The sequence below is a fragment of the Pogona vitticeps genome, chromosome 6 (genome assembly GCF_051106095.1).
Source record: "Pogona vitticeps strain Pit_001003342236 chromosome 6, PviZW2.1, whole genome shotgun sequence".
Lineage (NCBI taxonomy): Eukaryota > Metazoa > Chordata > Lepidosauria > Squamata > Agamidae > Pogona > Pogona vitticeps.
Window position 1 is genome coordinate 66,338,041 of NC_135788.1, and position 23,397 is coordinate 66,361,437.

Sequence of the window (23,397 nt, forward strand, 5' to 3'; positions counted from 1 at the left end):
TCATCTGGATGACTGAGAATCTTCACAGATATCACACAGTGTACTTGGTATCGAATGCCCCTGTTGTTAGAATGTTCAGTCTTTCTTTCACTTGCTGCAACCTTCTGTGATACCAAAAAGTTTACTCAAGAGGATTTCCTGGCTCACTGAAGTAGGTTTAGTGGGTGCACAGAGGGCTGTGAGAGGGAGTGTCATTGATTCCAGTGTATACTGTATAGTAGGATCCAGGAGAAGAACACCACTGGATTCTGACTATATGCTCCTATATAAATGCTGGAGATTGTGAGGTCCAAAAATAAATACTCCATAGAAACATCTGTAATGAAAATCCTATTCAGGTGTCATTCTCCCACATATTGTCAGAACTCAGGGTGGTTTCTGGTCCCAATGTCCTCACATGTACTATCTCCACATACCCCAACTTTCCTGTATTGAATGATGAGGTCTGTCTGTCTGTCTGTCTGTCTGTCGTAATGAATTCAACGGAACACACAGAATTCTCCTGAGAGTCAGTTGCCCAGTTACAGGGAGCTATCTAAGCATTTCCAGTGAAACGCATGGAAAATTCATCTTCAGAGCTTCCCACATTGAGTTGAAAAGTGAGGGTGGGACTGGCATATGTGGGAGGATTTGGAGGATAGTGTTTGTGACCTACTCTTCTTCTGTACATTCTGACAGCATTCACATTTCTGCCATATGGATTATTAACAACAAAAAGCATTAAAATCAAACGACTGTTCCAGCATTTTTTAAAAAATAGCAACAGATTTTAAAGTTGTAAAATTGAACATTAGCTCACTTTGTTTTGTACTGAAATTTACACCCATTTTAAGTCTTGTTTTAGAGAATCAGCTATAATAATTTTGCATATGATTATTGTAAGTTTACATTACTGAGCATCAACTCAATTAAAATTTGTTTTCATTAAATAGTTGAAATGTGTATCTTTGTAAAATCAAAGAATTCCGACTCAGTGGAGGTCCTGACTCTTGGGCAACAGTTCTTAAGATACCAGGACACCATCCAACCTCTTCTTTACTCTGTAAGATACGTCGAAACAGCTCATCAGTTCTCCTTGGATTTATAGCCGGTCTGCCTTTGACACAAAAACATGAATGCAGTCTTTGAACAGCAGCTGACTAGGATTCAGTAGACTGTTTTCCTTGCTCCCAGGAGCTAGCATATCAGGAATAATGTCACATGCAGTGGCACATTGCCACTAATGAAAGTTCCCCTGCTTAAATTCTTGGTTGCGCGTGACTTTCACACAATGACTGAAATCCTTTTGGTTAAATTTATGTTGAACAAAATGGATGAAAATATTTAGCTAATTTAATTAAAACATTTCTTATCCCTCACCTGTTTCAGTTTCCAAGGCTTTCTAGGGATTCCCTTGGTCTTTGAGAAACCTCTCAGAGCCTCAAGGCAGGGGTGAGGGGTGCATTTAATATTGAAAAATCTCTGCTGGAAGTTCCATTACAGGATCAGGACTGGCAGTGGCAATCCTTCAGTGTCTTTCTAATATGAAAGTGCCCCCCACTTGCCCTGAGACTCCCAGAGGCTTCCCAAGGGCAAAAGGGATGATGACAGCAAAGAGGATTTCAGCCAACAAGACAAAGACATTTTCAACCCACAGGCAAAGCAGGGTCTCTTTAATTAGCTACAGTCTACAGCTATCAGTGATATAATTTCCAGTGCACCAATTTAGCAAGGCAACAGGATTTTGGCCAGAAGGTAATACCCAAAGTGCTGCCCCGCCCTTTTTGTTTGTTTGCTTGCTTGCATGCTTACATTGATTAAGTGAGGCACAGACACTTGCCTGCAGTTATGGATGAGCGTGTCCAAAATAATTCTGCTTTCTCCTTAGGGTTTTGAGAACAGCCTAATCTATTTGTGACTGAAAACTATGCTATTTTTCTGTTCAGAAGTTAAAAAAATATTTTAAAACTCTACCACTCAGAGAACAAGCCTGCTTGATTAGAACGTACAGTGACTACTCTTAGAAAAACTGGGACATTTTAATGGCCTCACTCCTCTGTTAGATAAAAAGTGGGTTTGAACCAATGAATAAGGCTTACCTTTCATAGAGCAAGAGGCAGTGTGGTCTGATGCCATAAATCTGTAAATATTGGGAGAACTAAAAGAATTTGGTTGAAGCATGTGGGCATATTTTTGTGTGTACGTGGAAAGCACACCTAGGAAGAACTTCAGTCTGAAAGAGAGAAAATTGCTTGTGTATCCCGGGTGCCAATTACGAGTGATTGTTATTTTATTTGTTTTCCGAAGTCATAGCTTTCCAGAACTAGAAATTGAAGGCTTTATGAAAGATCGTTAAATTTGTGTCTTTCTCTATCACACAAACACAGAAACAAACACCTATGCTCCTCAAATATCTTCAAAACAGAGCATGAACTTGTTCTTTGCACAGTTTGCATTGAATCAGTTTTTTGTGGTTTTTTTTTTGTCTTGGTATTCCATGTGCATAATAAGAATATCCATCTTTAACAGAAGAAAATTATTTTACTGCTATATGATTTTCATTTACAGTTTGGTTACCAGGAGTTTGGTTATGTAAATGTTAATTTGAGCTTCTGCTTGTTTTATAATTTAACATTTTAGCAAGTTTTTGGTTTTTTTTAAAAAAATCTTGTTTCTTGTTAAAAGGTTTTCATAGAACAGGAGGTAATGTCTGAAAGCAAAACAATAAATGCAGTGGAAGAAAACTCCTGCTAAATAGAAATAATATGTCAAAACAATTATGGAAATATTCAGACTAAGATCTGTTGTATGCAGCACATACCTTTCAGTGTACAGAATTTGGTTTGGGTTTGGGCTTAGGTCTTAGTCAGACGATTTTCTACACACAAATCCACAAATCTGTAATTGTAAAGAATTTAGTTAAGAATTAAATATAAGCAATTGAGGTTTAATTTAGATAATATATAAGTTCTGTTAGTCAGCAAAAAATCAAACCTGTGATTGGGATTACACTCTGTTCTGCATGTCACTCTCCATGGAAAAATATCTTCATAGCATGACAGTGTTCTTGGCCTCTTTGACTGCTTTCCAGAATTGTGGGGGCCTTTGTTGCCATGTTGATTAAGATTGATTCACTTAAGGTTGGCACACCTGAAAGAGGATGGGGGTATGGGGAAGAACGTCTGGATCTGAGTGTGAGGTTCCATATTGGTTCCATGCTGAGCATGTCTGTTCTGTGTTTCCTGCCCAGGAAGGATCAGGGGAGGGTCGTATACAAACTTAGGAAGGACAGGTTTGTGAGCAGCAAATTTTTGCATTCTTCTAAATTTCAGCATCCTGGTTTAAAGCCCTTGTTAATCTGCCTTAATGGGGGGGGGGCGTACGGGAGTCAAGAGGCTTCTTTGACCAGGATTAATTTTGTTTGCTGTAATATGCTCTGCACGTGGCAGCCCTTGAAACATATTCAGAATCTGTGGTCAACAACCAGTGTTGTCTGGCATGCATTGTAGAAATTACATGTCACTAAAGTTGAAACAATTGCATTGGCTTCCACATTGTTTCCAAGCTCATCTCATTGTGCTGGCTTTAACCTATAAAGCCCTAAATGGCTTAGGATAGGAACATCTAAATTATTGCTTCATTCTTTCAGCCTGGACAGAATTTGAGGTCTTCAACAAAGGCATTTTCCAACACCCCAAGAAGTTAGGTTGGTAGGTACCATATTTTTCCGTGTATAAGACACCCCCATGTATAAGATCCAAAATTAAGAAATCTAAGTGGGGCTTAGCAAGTGCAGGGGGAAAGCAGGGATCAACGCGCTGCAGGATCGCTTTGATCCCTGCTTTCTCCTCCACTTGTTTTTGTTCTCCCCTCAGCTTGCTTCCATGTATAAGACGCCCCTCAATTTTTAGTCTAAAGATTTTTGACAAAAGTATAGTCTTATACACTGCAAAATGGTAAATGAAACAGGGTTTTCTTTTCAGCACTTTCTCTGTTGTGGAACTCCCTGTGATAGCCCACCTTTGCTTAGTTTCTGTCAGGCTGTCAGACCTCACTGAGAGGCGCTCTGTATTCTCTCTCTTACAAGGGAAATCACAGTAGCTTATATCCTGACAAAAGTTTTCTACGTTCGTCATAGCTGATAATATTTCAGTAAAGGGTTAATACCAGAATGACATTTCAAGATACAGCTGAGTACCTTAAATATTCTCTTTCGTAGAATCACTCCAGGAAGTCCAAACTTTCTGTATTTTTTCACAAGTTTTATTTGTCTCTGTAGCTTGACAATAAGTAATAAAAGACAAACTAATAGCAGGAAAAATGTTAAATTACATTGTTGTAGGTTTTTCGGGCTCTTTGGCCGTGTTCTGAAGGTTGTTTTTCCTAACGTTTCGCCACTCTCTGTGGCCGGCATCTTCAGAGGACAGGAATTAAATTACATTCTTAAAAATAGTTGCATTCTTAAAAATACAATAGGATCCCTGTATCCGCTGGATCAATAACTGCTGATTCACTTATCCAAAATAAGAGAAAAAAAACGATGCACTCTAGTTTGCTTAGGTGCAAGCAGCTGCTTTGTAACTAGTGCATTACAGTGGTCTAATCCCAAGATTACAAGCGTGTGGACCAGAGTGGTGAGGGCCCCGCCATCAAGATAGGGCAATCCACCACAGATGGTAATAGGCAGAGCGGACCACTGACGCCATCTGGGTTTCCATGGTGAGTGCCGGGTCCAGATGTATTCCCAAGCTGCAAACCTCACTCTTCGCAGCAAGAGTCACCCCCCTGAAGGAGAGAGAGTTTCCCAAGCCGCCAATGGAGGGGCCGCCCACCTTCACGACCTCCGCCTTGTCTGGGCACTTCTGCCCTCTCCCCACACTCGGCTGTTATGTTTAGAGGTGCAGTGGCAGGTAATACTTCCACTTGGCTAATTAGGATTCTGAAGTACTTCAGTACCATTTTATCAATTATCTAAAATTCCAGATTATAAAGGAGCATCTGTTTTGACAAGATATTGAGATAATAATGTGTGATAGTGGTCCCTTTCGCAGCTTAGTTTTCGGTGGGGGTCATGGCTGCTCTTTCTGCTGTTATTACTGCCACAGCTATTATATTAGAGATGTATGGAACATAAAAGGTGATGTTTTAGGAGCAACCATGAAATTACCATTTCCAGTTTCATTTTATCTGCATTTACAAGGTGAAACATAGAGCAGCTAGAACTGTGAGGTTTTTTTTTGTTTTGTTTTGTTTTTTAAGACCTTGATATCTCAAGGCCATTGACTGGTTCTCCTTGTTTGTGTCACTGTTTTATTTTTGTTTGTGCTTAATAGTGTTTGATGATAACTACAAGTCCCCCTTGGGATTTGCTAGAGCTGTGTTCAATTACAGACTGCTATTCAGTCACAGCTGCAAGAAGAATGAATGGAAATTGAAGGTGCCATGCACCCCTGGAAATGAGACCCCTGACACCACTCATTCCGTTTAATGACTCAGACTTGACTTGTCAATTGAAGCCAATGACTTTCATAACTCCCCTTGAGTACTGAGCCATGGAAAATAATGAAATGTTTTTGCAACTGGCCTGTTAAATTAACCTGCACCCTAACCACATAATGCAGAAAACTGGATTGCATTTTAATCTACCTGACATTACAATTAAATTTCATATTTAAAAAGAAGCTCGAGGCTTCAGATGTGTAATTGGAACATAACACCTTGAGAAAGGTCTGAACCTCTATTCTATAGGATCATCTCTCTCACACACACACACACAGTCACTCACTCACACACACACACACACACACACACACACACAGAGAGAGAGAGAGAGAGAGAGAGAGAGAGAGAGAGAGAGAGAGAGGAAGAAAGGGATGGCAAGATACTCCCCAGAATCTTCCAGCCAGGATGGTCCCTAAATTTTGGAAGTTGTAGTATTAAACAGCAACAGACAAATGGCTGTTGCAAAGTATTTGTAGGATAGCTATACAACTATGTGACTGCACATGAATGGCAGAGAAAAATGGTGTGCACTATTATATAAGAGGCCTTGAATTTTGAAGTGCCTATCAGTATCAAAGACCCATATGGTCCCTTCTAGCTCTGCAATTCTAAGATGATGATGATGATTGTGATGGTTGTTGTCACTGTTGTTGCATTATCACTACACAAGAATACAGTGGTATGATTGTGCTGGCAGAGCAAAGCAATTCTAAAAATGAGGGCAGCACAAACAAAACTTTGAAACTGGACTTTGGATCCACACCAAATTTGGCACAGTTGTAGCTGATGTGTCAAATTTCAGGAGGTGTAGGCAAATGGTTTTCAAGTTATGATTTTAAAAATAAAACTGCCCCCATACAGAAACAAGCAATCTTTAAATGCCCCCAGATTTAAAACAGATTGATTAAAAAGACCAGTCTTGCTTATCTTGAAAGAGAACGGTTGGTCCACCTGCTTCTTTTAAAAAAAATGGAACTAGGCCAGCTTCTGGGGCTGAACTATTGATTTTCAAAAATGGTCATTCAAAAGAGAAAAGCAGCCACTTTGTTCTAAACTGAGCATGTGTGGAACAGGCTTACCAGTGAAACTGTTGCAAAATAGATACATTTTGCATCTTTGTGGTCTAGGAAGGGAGATGTTTGAAGGGCAATGAAAGGTCATGGAAACAGTCAAAAGACAGCTAATTTAACATGGCCAAATATTCTGGCTCCTGGTATGTAAAAGTTGGGCAAATTCTAAATGATGAAAATTTTAAGAAACAGGTGGTTCAAAATGAAGATACAGCTGTTTTATTATTGAACTAGAGGCCTGTAAAGCATATATTCAAGAAACAATTATGACATATGCTTCAAATAGGAGGTGAGATAGAATTAATCAGGAAGAAAACTTGTGAAAGACGGTGAAGCCTTTTCTAAGTCGATTTGCAAAATCCTATTCTTCAGATATTTATCAAAGGTCACAGTGTGCTAAATATGAATTAAATAATGTGCACTCTGCTAAAGCTGAATTTGCATTGATATGTGTATGCCAAATATATTGGGGAAAGTGGTGAGAAAGCGGGTAAAATTTTGGCACCTTGTGTAAAGCAACAAATAAATGAAATTATATTCTCTTGATAAAGGGGAATCAAAATAGTTCTTATATAACATCAAGAGAAATAAATTTAGAACTTCTAAAATACTATAAATTGTACAGAAAAAATGTGGCACTATAGATTGGGATACTGAATTTGTCTTTTGACAGTTATCTCTTCCACAGCTAAATACACAGGAAAAGGAGATCCTTTCAAGAATTTTAGAGACAGAATAAATTTAAAAGGTTATCTTGAAAATGAAAGATGGGGAGAAACTGGGACCAAATGGTTTCCCAGTAGAAGACATATGTGGATCTTCTGGCCCCTAAGCTTTTTTTGCTTCTATCAAAATGCCTTTGAATCAGATGTCTTCTTGACAACAGTGTAGGATACATGATTTTCTCTTATGTCAAAGTCTGATAAAGATCAGTCTCCTTAATACAAAATACTTATAATCTGTGGTTTTTGCTAACAAAGTCCAAGCTGTAATATCTGCAATAGTATATCCAGGTCAAGTGGGTTTTACTCAACATAGACAGCAACCCATTTTTTATTGGTAACTAATTTGATAGGGATGAATGATTATAGATTGGATTCAGATGCACTTATTTCATTGGATGCTGAAAAAGCATTTGATAAAATATATTGGCAATTAATGTTTGTAACATTAGAAAAAAATGGATTGTCACAAGAATGCATAAAATAGATTAAAAGTTTGTACCTCTACGCTAAGTCACAAGTAAGGGTTAATGGAGTTCTTTCTTATCCTTTTTCTTTGGAGAGAGATACAAGAGTTGTCCCTTGACTCCATTGTTGTTTGATTTATGTTTGGAACCATTGGTATGTCCTATTAAACATAAAAAAATGAGCTATGGCTTTGCTCATAAGCAGGCAGAATTTAAATGAGCTTTATATGCAGAATTTAAATGAGCTTTATTTATTAGCACAGTATATATATACTGGAATATAATTGATTATTTTGGTAGAATCTTAGGATACACAATTAATTGGTCAAAATCTGAGCTAATGCCCATGGTTATTAAAAATATTTGGATTGTATAGTAAATGGCAATTTTGTTTGTGTCCTCATGTATTAACATAGCTAGGTATTTTGATCCAAAAATATGTATCTTATGGAGCAGCAGCTTCTCTGAATGTTAAGCAGAACTTCTTTGTCTGGAATGTGCTTAGTGGGAGACTATAGTGGAACCTCTACTTATGAACGTCCCTACCTATGAACAACCCAAATTACAAAGAGCTCCGTTCGCAAAATTTTGCCTCTACTTGCAAACAGAGCTTCAACGTATGAATGAAAAAGGCATGGGGAAAGAATGGGAAATTTGAATTTGCTAACTGTTGGTGGCAAAGAGGCTGCTTCTTTGGAGTTCTTTCACCCCAGTGGTTAGGAAAAGCAAGGCTCAGTCTCCTGGGCTTCCAGTGCTGCTGCTACCGCTGCCGGGAGGCGAGCCACCAGACCATCCCAGCTAGGCTCAGCCTCCTGGGCTTCCAGTGCTGCCGCAGGCTTTCCTGGGGCTTGCCACAAGTGCTACCTTTCTCTGCTGCAGTGCGGGTTGTCTGCCGCCATGGGAGGCTTTCCCAGACTTCGCCACAAGTGCTTCCTGCCCAGGGTTTCTGCACCACTGCCACAGGCTTTCCCAGGGCAGGATGGTGGCAGAGAAAGGCGGTGCTTGCAGTGAGCTCCGGGAAAGCCTCCCATAGCGGCAGACAACCCGCGCTGCGGCAGAGAAAGGCGGCATTTGCGGCGAACCCCGGGAAAGCCTCTGGTGGTGGCAGAGAAGCCCTGGCCCGGCAGCAGTGGCTGGAGCCCGGGAGGCTTCCTGGCAGCAGCAGTCGCAGCGATGAAGGTAAGGTGCTGCTTTTTGCTTTTTAAAAACTTTGTTTTTGTTTTTTGCAGGGTGGGATTGGGCTGGTGGAGTTATATTTCTGTTTATTTTTGGATTTGTTTTGATTTTTGCAGCCCCAGGGCTTGCAGTTTTTTATTTTATTTTTTGAGGTATTTTTTTCTTTGGCCAGAATGGATAAATCAGTTTTCAATGCATTCCTATGGGAAATGGTGCTTCTACTTATGAACATTTCAACTAACGAACATCATCTGGAACGGATTAAGTTTGTAAGTAAAAGTTCCACTGAATTTTATCCTGACAACCTGTGATTTGAATGAGGGAAGGTGACCACTTTCTAAGTTCATAAGCCATTAATGCATTCATGCTACCTTGAAATATATTATTTAAACAAGGAAGTGAAATACACATGGAACAATATAAGTGAGGTTCAAATTACCTTCTAATACAGAAATGTTTCAAGGTGCTGTTGTATATCTTATGGAGAGCTAGCTCAATCTGTTTGCTGCTCCTTAACTTGTATTTTTCTGTTTACAGCCATCTTAATCTAGTCAATCATCTTGTTTGCTGTATATTTTTCTAAAAGGATTAATGTGTCAATGGTGAGTTAGTCTTTCTTTCTTTCTTTCTAGCCAGTGAGACCTGCAACGATTTCCACCCCATGTTCTTTACTCATGACAAGGCATTTGAAGAGTTCTTCTGCATTTGCATCCAGCTGTTGAATAAGACATGGAAGGAAATGAGAGCAACTTCTGAAGACTTCACCAAGGCAAGGTTATGGTGAGGGAACAGAGCTTGGGAGTATTACCTTTTTGGACTACAATTTCCTGCTGGAGGATTCTAGAAGTTGTAATCCAAGAAGCTTAGGTCTTCCAAGTTCTGGGGAGGGAATATTTTGAAACATGTCCCTTAGTTTTCTTGTCTTATTCATATCTGTCTTTAGGATTTAATTCATATTTTGGGGGAAATGATAGTACCGTTGAGACACTGTACCATCTTAGAAATGGACTTGAGGCAGTTATTTATTTAAAAGCATATTCACATCAAAATCTTCTTACACATGGAAAATGTAAACGTTGGAAGGTTTCTGGCATTCTTACTGGGACAAAGGTTGGTTGTGTCATACATTTCTTTCAACAGGAATGTGATCCGTGTATGCGTTCTTACTGTGAGATTATCTAGTCCAGTGAGGAGATTGGACCACATGCATTCTCTGGTCTGAATTCTCATTTAGAAAACAAAAAGTACTTATTTACATTAGCCACAGGCATTTTTATAGAACTTCAATTTGGAAAAAAAATGTGACAACACAAGAGGGATATATGCATTGCTAATACTGTTTCTTCCTCTGAAATTCTATATAATTAAGGGGATAACGTGCAACAATTTTTAAAAAATATTCTTCTTCTGTCACATACAGTGATTACTAGTACAGTGGTGCCTCACACAACGATGTTAATTGGTTCCAAAAAAATCAACGTTGTGTGAAACATCATTCTGTGAAACACCATTTCCCATAGGAATGCATTGAAAACCGGTTAATCCGTTCCAATTGGAACGGATTGCCATCGCTGAGTGAAAATCCCCATAGGAAACATCGCTGTGTGAAACAATGTTTCCTCCATTGGAATGTATTGAAGCCGACTCAATACATTTCAATGGCTTTGCGAAGTCCTTTTTCGCTCCTGTAAAAGTGTCTTACAATGTTTGGAAGCCGTTTTAAATGGTTGCAATGGTTAGCCCACCTCTTGAAACCTATGCAAACTGATTTTGGTGTTGTTCTGACACTTCGTTAATTTATGGTAATTTTTTGTTTTCCCCCCTCATTGAACTCCATGCATTTCAATGAGGGGGAAAAACAAAAAATTACCATAAATTAACGAAGTGTCAGAACAACACCAAAATCAGTTTGCGTAGGTTTCAGGAGGTGGGCTAACCATTGCAACCATTTAAAACGGCTTCCAAACATTGTAAGACACTTTTACAGGAGCGAAAAAGAGACATCGTTGTGTGAAAATCCCCTATAGGAAACATCGTTGTGTGAGGCGGCAAATTTAACAGAAAAAGGCATCGTTGTGTGAATCCATCGTTGTGTGAGGCACCCGTTGTGCGAGGCACCACTGTATAATCACTGTAGATTGCTAAAACTCAAGTAGACAGAATACTGTTCTTGTTAAATATGTAGAAAATTTCAGCAGCTAATTGGTTCTGAAATATCTGAGGAGGTGTTGCAGCACATAGTATTTTTACAAGAGATTTGAACGCAAATTAATACAGTACTTTTTGCTCTTCAGAGCTGGATAGAGCTTGCATTTTATCCCCATTCTTGGTTGTTACCACTCCTATTACTGGGCTTCATGGACTCGAAACAGTATCTAGTTGACTTGTTACCACATGTGCTGGATAAAGACATTCACTAGATTGTCCTTGAACAGTTGTTGGTGCGTGGCTGCCAGGGTAATGGACTTTCCTTCCAGGCTCCAAAGGGTTTCCTGTACCTCTGAAGTTTTTTGTTTTGTGTGTGTGTGTGTGTTTTGGGGGGGTGAGGGGGACAGGACACGGAGCTGCATCTGGGAGGGGAATCTCTCCCTGTCTTGGTTCCATTGGGAGGTGAAGCTCTATCATCAAAGCTACAACTTTTGTCTTTATTTTGATTAATTGTTTTAAACTTGGCACTGAAAATGCAGTAAAATAATGAAAGAATGTATAAAACTCTGAAGAGTTTACAATACATTGAGGGGAGTACTTACACTTAATTTCTGTGCATCTACAGCAGTTTGATTATTGGCCTTTAAGTACCTAGTTACAAAGCAGCTGCTTGCACCTAAGCAAACTAAAGTGCATCTTTTTTTCTCTTATTTTGGATTTCTTATTTAGTGCCCCCAAGAACATGGCACAGATCTCAAAGTATATAGTACATTGCCAGGCCCAAGTTCTCTTGATTTCGCCCTTCTAGGTTAAGAGGTTCTCATTATAGGGGTTGTTGTTCTTATTGTTCGTTTATTTTGTTTTCCCTTGATTTTTTTGCTGTCACCTAAGCTTTAATGACCAATTTCATGTATTTAATGAATATTTCCATACGAGCCATTTGTATACGATTAAATGAGACATTGTGTGAGGTACTCCCATATCCGATTTTAATGCGATCACAGTATATTGGCTTTTGGCTCCTGGGACACAAAATTCCTTCTGGAAGCTACTCAGCTAGTGTAGGTCTTTAATCATAACTGAAGAAGGAAAGCTCTTCCATTTGATTTTTCATTAATCAAACTAAATTGTCCATTCTGATCTGGCAGTAGCAGGCATGTTCCAGGCTGCTCCAGCTTCTATGCTCATTCATGTTTTTCATTGCTGGGAGGACAGGTATCCTTCCTCTGTGGTTTGGCTGTCAGCTTCCCCATTACTTCAGCTTTTTAAAAAAAACTTTATTCCCAATACTGGAATAAATTGAATAAATTGTTGTCTTGATGTGCCGATTTTGAAAAAAAAAAAAATCTCATGTAGCCTGAAGCACTTTATAAGTAGTAAGAAGTACCTGGAGTTCATTTTCTCCTTTTCTCTAATCTTTTACTTTTAAAAATCTGGCCTTCATTAAACTTGTCATGTTTTCTTGGCTATAGCCATGACAGTAACTTGCACTACAAAAAGGCATTGAACGTCCCTTCCTTTTAACAGGACATTCTTGCTGGCCCTTTGCCTTTACTCTTCATGCTGAAAGGGGAGAGCATTGACTTTTGGATTCCTTCTGTTTTATAGTGCCATACCTGGGTATATGAATTATTCATATCGCCTGGGTATTGTAAGGGGACGAAGATGCACTTGGTTGACTAGACACATGGAGGGTAACTGTGGGTTGTCTTTTTAAAAGGTGACCTGAGGGCTAATTTTCTATGCCAATTTTATAGAAGGTACTCTGCATGCAAGGTTTGACAAACATGTCATTTCCAGTTCTTGATGCATCTAGTTATACACTTAGTTAGCATGTGTGTAGGTAAATAATAGGGAATAATTGTCCATGAACCAGGCTATGGTACATATGTGTCCTCTATCAACTAATTCATAAATGATTACTGCACAAGACAAGAAAACATATTAACTTGTCTGCCCACATGGAGCAAATCCATTATGCAGTAAGAGAAAGATTCATATGCAAAGTCAACCTGGCTTCTGTCCATATTCTTCAAAAGCCTAAAAGTAGGCTTTTAACAAAGATGTTGTCATGGTTATGTGGTGTCAGGTTGGAACTGACTTACAGTGACCATGGTAAGGTTTTTAAGGTACAGTAAGTGAGATATTTAAGGAGCAGTTTTGCCAGTTCTACACCCTCAATGAGTTTCCATGGCACAGCCAGGATTTGAACCCAGGTCTCCTGAATTCTAATCCGTCATTTTACCCAGTATACTACAGTGGGTATCACCTTTTAAAAGATGAGCCCCCTACGAAAGCAAAGTATTTTATATTTGTTTACTCCTCAGAGAGTAACTATCTTTTCTGTAACCGGTTCTAATAATATATGGTTTATTTTTACTGGCAAACTCGTGTGTAATTTCCATTTTAAAAATAGTAACACTGCCAAATACTGTCAAGGAAAATAAATTGGAATTATCTCAGAAATGAGGGAGGAAAATATGAGGTACCATTGCTTCATATATCCCTAACAGTTTAATGTGGTCCAAAAGCAGGGGCAAACAGGATGGGTAGAAATGCATTATTTTCCACTAAATGCTTTTCCTTTTGTCATAGTTTAACCCCAGAGACTGCCAAAAATGCTGACTCTTCTCTTTTACTCTGTAGTGCTGAGAATAGACCACATATACATTCTTGCTCCATAAGAAGAATGCTCATTCGTGTGTGCATGCACACTCGGACGTAGAGGTCTCTGTATGGGTGCAGAAGAGGACACACTCATCAATTTCAAATCAAATCAGATTTTGTAATTGCTCTACCACTCATATATAGGAGCCAATTTGTGGTAATGCCCAGGATATCTTTTTCAAAATTCCAAATGTGTCCAGGGCTTAGAAAGGGGGATGGGAGGGTTCCCATGCTTCAAAAAACTATATTTGTCATTCAAAAAATTACCCACTTATTACAATGAAATGAAAGGAAATTCATAAACCATCCCAGCCTCCACAGAGTTGCTGGTGGATTGAAGACTGGTGTACCGCCACCATGCCCTTGTCCCTTGGCCACCTCAACTTGGAACCAGACCCCTGTCAAAGGATTATGAGCGGTTAACATGTCCTTCTCCTAAGATGCAAAACACTGGGTCCAGGGCTTCCTCCACTCTCCCCACTCATCTCCCTCAGATCTTGTAGAGGGAGATAAATCCTCTTCCACTTCATCCTCTCCGCTGCTATTTATGTGGGGCTGTGGCCAGCTGGGCCTAGCCCCACCTCCTTGCACAGGTATGCTTCATTCCCAGCTTCTCCCCCCACCTGAAGCTCCCACCTCCCTCTTTGTACATTGCTGGTGCCCAGCAACTGGAGTCTCTGTTGGACCCACTGTGGAGGGGCACCTGGAGCATCCCCCTCACAATCTGTAATTCAGATTAAACAATAATCATGAAATTTATTCTCCTTTTAAAATAGACTATGATTTCCTAACATTTGCCATCTGTTATTTCGTTTTGAGTCTTTGTTCGATATTTACTTTAAATAATAGTTGCTGAAACTAGAGTGCATGATGGTGTTTTAAAATGTACCTGCTGTGAATCAATATTTAACTAGGTTATGTACCTTTAGTAGTTTAAGCAGGTAACATTTTTATTTACAGTGTTATAATTAAAAATCTGCATTAATACTGAGGTATTTTCTTGCTTGTGTCATGAATGTTTATCTTTCCTGACAAGGTAAGTGAACATCCAACTGAGCATAATGCTTAATAAAAAGTTCCTCTTTGGCTTGATGAAGACCTTTTCCCAATGGAATTTCTATTATAACCATAGGTGGTTATGGTAGAACGTGAGTGGGAAAGCTTTCTTGCGAGGGAAGTGTTTTCTCCCTCCACTCTGCAAAAAGCTGCTTTCCTCCTCCACATTTTGCGAGGAGGAAAGCAGCTTTTTGCAAAGAAAGAAATTTTGTGTTAGAAAGGTGGGGGTGTTGTATACACGGGGCATCTTATACATGAAAAAAAATGGTAATTGTTTAAAAGGAAGATTTTTTAAAAATGAATAGTACCTTAAGCAACTTCCTCTGAAGAACAATGCCCTGTAGTGCATCAGCAATGAACAAGGCCATTTGAGGTGGGTGTGTTTCATATACCAATTTTTAAAATGGCTATGAAGTACAGCAGGACGTGGTGGCGCTGTGGGCTAAACCGCAGAAGCCTGTGCTGCAGGGTCAGAAGACCAAGCAGTTGTAAGATCGAATGCACGCGATGGAGTGAGCGCCCGTCGCTTGTCCTAGCTCCCGCCAACCTAGCGGTTCGAAAGCATGCAAATGCAAGTAGATAAATAGGGACCACCTCGGTGGGAAGGTAACAGCGTTCCGTGTCTAAGTTGCACTGGCCATGTGACCACGGAAGATTGTCTTCGGACAAAACACTGGCTCTATGGCTTGGAAACGGGGATGAGCACCGCCCCCTAGAGTCGAACACGACTGGACAAAAATTGTCAAGGGGAACCTTTACCTTTACCTATGAAGTACAGCTGTTCAAGAGAAACAAATTCTGCACTTTAGGGATCTCTGCAGCAAAAACACTGGTGGGTAACGGGGGAAATATTGTTTCTATACCTGACATTTGATTTTTGCATATTTGGACACTATGTGAAACTGCTGCTTCCAATTTCAGGATCATTAAAAAAACTAACAAGACTGTTTTCAGGCAGCTGATCTAACGTTAATGGTTAATCCACACTGTGTTCCTCAGAGAGCCAAGTATTAGTACTGGAGACTTCTCTGATAGCATTCTTAAGTTAAGGTAAAGGTAAAGGTAAAGGTTCCCCTTGACAATTTTTTGTCCAGTCGTGTCCGACTCTAGGGGGCGGCGCTCATCCCACTCTTCAAGCCGTAGAGCCAGCGTTTGTCCGAAGACAATCTTTCCGTGGTCACATGGCCAGTGTGATTTTTAGACATGGAACGCTGTTTACCTTCCCACCGAGGTGGTCCCTATTTATCTACTCGCATTTGCATGCTTTCGAACCGCTAGGTTGGTGGGAATTCTTAAGTTACTTCTTGGGAAATAGATTCACAGAGCATTTGTTTATGCATCCATTCTTTCATTCAGATTTTTACCCCACCCATCTGGTGACATGCCACTATTCTCAACGGCTTATACAGATAAGAACATAAAAACCCCCAACCCCCAAACAAGACAAATATCATTGAAAGGAAATAACATCCCCCCCCAAAAAAAAACTAGTGACAGCAATCAAAAATTAAAAATAAACAACATGATAGGCATTCATGTAGAGAGGGTATCCAGAAAAGCTTCTCTGAAAATATGTGTTTTGATTGACTTTCTGAATGCTGGGATAGAAAAGTCCTGGTGCACCTCCACTGGCAAAGTATTCTGTAATGTGGCAACCCATAGCAGCATTACTTGAGTGGAGCAGGTGGAATGGGTGGACAATCTCTGGGAGGGGCACTCTTAGTTGTCTTGAAGAAATAATAGCCAACTTCTCTTCAATATTGTATATGTTTTATAGTGCTTACTCAAATTATAATTCTAGATTATTTATTTATGGAAAAGTAACTCATAAGAAAAATGTAAACAATTAAATCAGCTAATTAGCCAAAGGATTCTCTATTAACTGAAAACACATGCACACATACAGAGAGAGAGAAAGCACCCAAACACAGAATATGTTATCTAAAATATAAACCTTTTTTTTTCTATCTGAAACTTTTGATAAGAACTCTCACTTCAAATCAGTTAGCAAATGCAGTTAGTTTTTTCTGTAGTTTTATAAATTTATGAAGTAGAATAATCCAACTGCTTCTCTGTTGACCAAAGTAAAATATGCTTTTCTCATGTATTCAAGGAAAAAGCTGGTGATTCCAAAATGTTACACCTTTTTGTTGATTTCAGGGTAAAATGTTCCAGCAACCAATGAACTGGTTGGCCCTTTGAATGACATCACCAACTAAAGTATTGTCTGCTACACATCTCTTTTTGTTGCTTTGTTTTTCTTTGGTTTGGTGAGGTCAAGCTGATTTTCTGTGCTTTCAGATAGCCACCTATCTCGTGTCACTCCATGTGCTTGCAGTCCATGCTCAGAACAGTTTCAACTACTTCCTTCAACTCTTGCATCTGCCCCAAGCACATTTAAGAACACTGACACAGTTGGACTTCACCCTGCTGACGAAAATCTTACTGTGATTTTATACCAGTACAGTGCAAACAATATAACTTTGGGGAGTATATTGCCTCCAGTTAAGAAGTCAGCATAGACAATATCTCTTTTGTGTGCTGTGTTCTATGATGATGTATAAGAGGTAAAGTCTATACTTTAGACAATTTTACTTCTAAACGTGTGCCAGTTGCATTATGCATGTGAATGTCAGTAGTAAGATTATAGGTTCTGTTTATGACCTCTTAAATAAATTGTGTCATATACAGTGGTGCCTCACAAGAGGAACGCCTTGCAAGATGAAAAACCTGCAAGACAAATGGTTTTTGCGATCGCTATGGTGCCTCACAAGACAAATGTTTTTTTTCACAAGACCAATGCCTCGCAAGACGAATGAATTATTTTTATTATTATTATTGCAATGCATTCCTATGGGAAACCGCTTTTCGCAAGACAAAATTTTTGCAAGACAGCACTACTCGCGGAACAAATTACATTCGTCTTGCAAGGCACCACTGTAACTCAGATAGATTCCTCTGTCATAGTTTTTATAGTATTCCTGCAGTTCTTATTTTCCCATCCACTCAAAAACACGTACAGCTTTTTAGTCCTCCTAAACTTTCATCATGTATATCTGTTCTTTGTGTTGGTGTACCCATGTTAGTAACATTTAGTATGATAGTCATAAGTCTAAAAGATGGAGCTGCTAAAACATTTTTTAATTAGAACCAGTATTAGCTTGCCAGCTCATTGGCAGACTTACCACATATAAATCCCACATCATTAGCTCTCTGCAATTTGGTTTTTGAAAATGATAATTCCTACAAATATATTATTTTTTTATCAGTTAGGTGTTAGGTGAATATAAATAAGAATTTTCTTTGTTAATTCTGGTGTTAGAGCTAACATGTAGCGTATTATCATTAGAGAAGGTTTTAATGGAAAAATAATATTAGTTATAGCGGAAGCCTCTTAAGAGATGATAATTGGATACACTGAGGGTTATCAAGTCTGCTTCATTAGAGTCTATTTCATCAGCAGAGATGTGGAGGTTAACACTCTCGGCAGATAATTAAGAAATATCTTGCATTTGTTCCATTTTCTGTTTCAAGTAACCTTTTAGCATACGGAAAATATAGTGGTGAAGTTGGCTTCATTTTTATATAGTTAGGTATGTATGAAGAGTATATTTATGACAAGGGAGTGCATGCACATGCTATTTTTTTCAGGATTTTAAAAGCATTCATATATTTGGTTCCATTCACTGATTATTTTCCAAGAACAAAGCTCAACATAATGGGAGTTTTGAGTGTCTTTTTGGTTCTTGGGTCATACTGGGAGAAAACACTGTGAATGTGCCTTTTCATATAGGTCTATGACACATTTTGAGAAGTCTCAATTTTTTCATATTCACATCTGGTGAGAATTCAGGCTGAATTTGATCTAGAAGCCCTTTTCTTGTCTTTTCCTGTCCATTTCATCTTTAAATCTCTTTTCCAGTGCTGCATTTCAAATGAGTCTATTTTCCCCCTGTCAACTTTTTTCACTGTTGAGCTTTTGTATCCATGCAGACAGCAGATAAGTACCATATTTTGACTTTGTATTAATATCTTGGTACCTCAAGTAGCCAAACATAAACTGCAGTCATTCACCCCGACCTCCTAGTACCTAACAAAAAGCCAGGAAGCTGTTGCTGCGTTGCTGAGAAGCTGTTGGTGCAAGAGTCAAGGGAACTATCCAGATCTACAAAGGCTTAGGAATCCTTAGTTCTGATGTTACACATACATGGGGCCAAATATCAGAAGCCCCATAGTAGTGGTGAAGGTGGTGTTTGGTGTCCAGAGAACACTATCACTGATCTGCTGTATCTCCAGTGGAAAAGTAGAAATAAACAGTTTTTTTAATTAACTGACACTTAAGGGAAGAATACAGAGGAAGGAGAAGAAATGGAACAGGAAAGATAACAAGGGATGGAAATGAATCGATGCAACCATGGGTGCTTGAAGCTGACTGTAATTTGAGTTACAGGTTCCAATTACTGATTTTCAGTAGACCACCCTCCTTTTTACCTCTTGCCCTACTACTATTCATCAGAGAGTCTTTAAGATTCAGACTAGAGTAGAGCCATTCAATTTCTGCATTGCAATGGAGGAATGTCTTGGTGAAAGGGTGCTATGCTTTCCATCACAATGGCAGGTAAGCTTGAGCAACCTTATATTTAATTCATGCTTTGGGTTACCAATCTTATAAGTGATTTGAATGAACAAGTAAATGAAACTCATCTAGTTTATTCCATTCCATTTAATTTGTCTTTAATGAATTTAATTAAGGATATAAATACTGTATTTTTCGCTCCATAAGACGCACCTGACTATAAGATGCACCTAATTATGGAGCAAAAAATACGGCACATCATATCATACTATTTAATGAAATAAAAATAAAACAGTCTTTGTAAATAATTATTTCTTCTGTGTAAGCAGTGGTAGGTGCTTACATTTAATACTCAATACATTTATTTTAATACATTTAAAATATTAACAATTCAGATGGTGCTATCTATTTTCCAAGCATGTACATATGTAGTAAGCTGCAGAAAAATATAAGAAACAAGGACATCTCAAGGAAGGTACACACTTAGAAAAATAAGAATGTTCTAGCTAAACTAACTTTCTTACTTATTCCTAACACATACTTCTAGCTCAAACAAGGTATCTTCAAGCGTAAGCAGACTCGTTCTTGAAAAATGAAAAAACATGAAGATAAGTTCTCTCCTCTTCCCAAATCTCTCAGGCTTCTTTATACAAAGCAATGCTTGATGTTACAGGTGCCTTAATCACCTGTCATTACTATTAATCCCTTTCAAATCCAGGCGAATGGATTGCTTCCTTAATGGGACTTCATCCCTCAGTCCAAATTATCAAACCCTCAAGAAGGAAGACACTTCCCCAGCAAAGTCTAACAAACATATCAAAGCTTGTTTTGACCTATCTATACATCGGATAAACAGGAGAGCCATAGATCATTCCCTTTGAAATTTATCTTGACCAATTCTTCTCAGCCATCCCAGGTGTGAAAAGTTTTCTCAAATGTTAAATTGCTCCTATTTGGTCTTCCCAGCACATCCATGTTTGTGTTCTCTGCTTGCTACTGGAGGGTTTTCTTTTGTGATTCCTTCTTCAGCAAATTTAATTTCTAACTTTTTAAGCCCTACTAACACAACTAACAGATTTAGAACCACACTGTAGAATTGGTTCCTAGTGTATCAATGGTTAGTCATTAACCATTGGAACTTCATTACTGTAGAGGGCTATGCCTGTTCAATGATATCTTCAGAGCCCCATTTTTCAGTATTTTTTAATCTATGCATTTCTAATTTTTGGTATCTGCTGGTGGGATGACATAGCGTGAGCCCTTTGTTTGGGGAAACAAACAGGGGCCATGTGGGAAATGTCACAGTGAGGCTTGTATGGCCAAAATAGGGTTAGTTGAGGTTGTGGGATGGAGTGATATGCCACTTACTGAAATCGTCTCTTCCACTTGGCTTTGAAACTCTCCACTCTCTCTCTCCTATCTCAGTAAAGTTGTTGACGGGATGAGGTGAACTGAGCAGAGACAAATATGTTGTCTTAAGCTTGTTAGAGGAAAATGGGATAAAAATGTATCAAATATATAGACACTGGAAGCAGGTTCAGGACTCTGAAAGTGGAAAGAGGTGGATAAAAAAAATTAGAGATGGGCACAAACCAAACTGCAAAGCAGAAAAACTGACAAACTGGGCTGGCTCCAAGTTTGGTGTGTGACCCCAAGGATCCCATTTTGCTAAAGCAAAATGAAGTGCCAAATTTCTTTCCCCTTCAGCAAAACGGGATGCCCATCCGCCTCCTTCCCACTGCCCCCATCACCACCATCTCTGCTCCTACAGCCGCTGCCGCCGCTGCTGCCATCCACAGAGGCAGCTGGTGTTTCCTGCAAGGAGCTGGGCCTGCTGCCTCTGCACATGTTCCTCAACTGATAGGCAGGCACATGCTCAGAGGCAGTGAGCCCAGCTTCTCTGGTTCTCAGTTCATCTTTCCAGGGGTTTGTGGTGGTTCATGGTTAGCCACAAATCATCACAAACCACCAGTTTTCCTCTTCATGCCCATCTCTATAAAAATACATATTTTCCTCCACACCATTGAAGCTTCCTTGTCCTGCCATTTTGCAGAGGTCTCATGTTTGAGCCTGGGCTGGTTATGGGAAACTGAAATAGTGAAATGTGTCTCCTTTTCTGTCTTTAGACATATCTAGTGTAGGGGAGAGTAGTGACAGAGTTGCAGTATTACCAGGAGGCACTAGGTGGCGCTAACCAGTAGAATTCCCAGAGAGATGAAGACGCCAAGCAATAAAACAGTGTTGATAGCAGAATAGTTGTATTATTTACAGGATACTGTATATACATACATGTACAGCTTAGTCCTTGTTTCCATTCCCGAAGTCATACACAGCAGTTTCCACGGAGTTCAATGCATAAGAATCAAAGTCCTTATAAATTAGTTCAGCAGTCAAATACCATGTGTTCAGTCCAGTAGCCAGAGTTCTTCTTCCAATATACAGCACAAAGAAATGGCTTCTTCAGGGATACTCCAGCACAGCAACACGACAACACCAACCCACACCACCACAGAGTGTGTGTGCTAGGTCTGCTAGCTTTATCCCAGGGTTAGCCAATCCTGGTATTGCTTTCTCAGCTGTTACAATTTATTCAGCTGGATAAATTCTAGCTTTGCTTGTTTCTTTAGTAATGATCCTTACAAATACTTATTGCATAGTACAAAACTGTATTTAACAGTTCCTCCAGGTTTCTCCCAAACCTGTCAAGTAGGATGTCTTTAATCTGGTGGTATGCATCTACCTGTTGTCTTTTTTCAGAATTCAGGTGACTACCTGTTGAAGTTTGAGCTGACTAATTATCTCTCCTATCCTGCATAACTTCAGTTTCTCCCACCTCTGACACGCCCATCAACATCTTGTACACCCTGTACAGGTTGCTTTGGAGGTTTAATTCTTTGTCTTTTAATTTACACTTCTAGGTATCTAAGCAGTCAGTTGTGTATGTAGAAACCACTTCTTTGTTTTGGCAGTTGTTTCCAAACTGATCACTATTTAGCCACCTACATTCACTCTTGGAAGGAATTCTGTGTACAATCGGTTTAGCAGTATGCCGAGTTAGACCCATAATCATAGCAGAAGAAATAATTTTTCTTTATTTTATCCATAGCAAAAGAATTTTTTTGCTATATTTTACAAATCATTGAAGTGCACGAGGACTGCTTTGCTATATATGGAGTTTTCATTTCAGGACACTGTGTCGAAAAGTCATGTTCAACTGTTGTGTTTCATAGCATAGGTTTAGACATTTAATCTGCAGCTGTGGAGGAAACACAGTAATTATACAGCAGCCAGTGACAGTTCTTCTCTACATAACCTTAGAAACAGATGGTGCATACACACTTGATTTTTATGACTGATTCACATAACCCTGACTGTTGATACTCTCCAGTCAGTCCAGAGAATGTGGAAGGAGTAAAATAAAAGTTTTACCTGAAACCCAAATCTTGTTCCAGGATTGGCAGTGACATTTTAATTTGAGATCATGGCCACTTGTTCATGACATTTCTCCCAGACTGTTTTTTAAGAATCTCTGTGGTTTTAAAATAAACTTAATATTGATTGCATGCATTGCCCCATTAGCAGGTACACCACAGATAAGTTAGCAAAAAGTCACTAGAGAAAAACATTAGGTTTCTGCTATTCAAACCAGGCAAGATTGATTTATCAACATGTGAAGTGATATTTTCTGACTTGAGCTATCAGTGCAACTTGAATAATTTAGTGCACTGAAGGGGTCAGTCATTGTCTGCTTCAAGTGTTGATGGAGATCATATCATCATGGTGTTTTTATTTCATATGTTCCTATTTCAGCCAAATTAGTGGTGCACAGCATATGGCTTGTTGCTGCATGAATTCCTGCTGATTTAATTTCCGTAAGCATTAAATACCAGGGTTTCATTTTGCAAGCCACAATGCATGGAATTCAGCCCGAAAGCTCCCTAGACTATAGACCTCATTATAGCTGCATAGAAGAGAAGGAAGGGAGATAAGGTTCCGGAGGTTTTGTTTCAGCTGAAGCAAGGTTATCTCAGTGA

General features: G+C 39.2%; 1 protein-coding gene across 1 annotated transcript in view; it reads left to right on the plus strand.

The window, feature by feature from the left end:
* Positions 1–23,397, plus strand: part of ELMO1 (engulfment and cell motility 1) — a 427,005-nt gene that overhangs the window by 319,829 nt on the left and 83,779 nt on the right. The window contains exon 16 of the mRNA XM_020788158.3: positions 9,549–9,685. Coding sequence (XP_020643817.2) covers positions 9,549–9,685 — 137 coding nt within the window. The remainder of the gene's footprint in view (positions 1–9,548; positions 9,686–23,397) is intronic.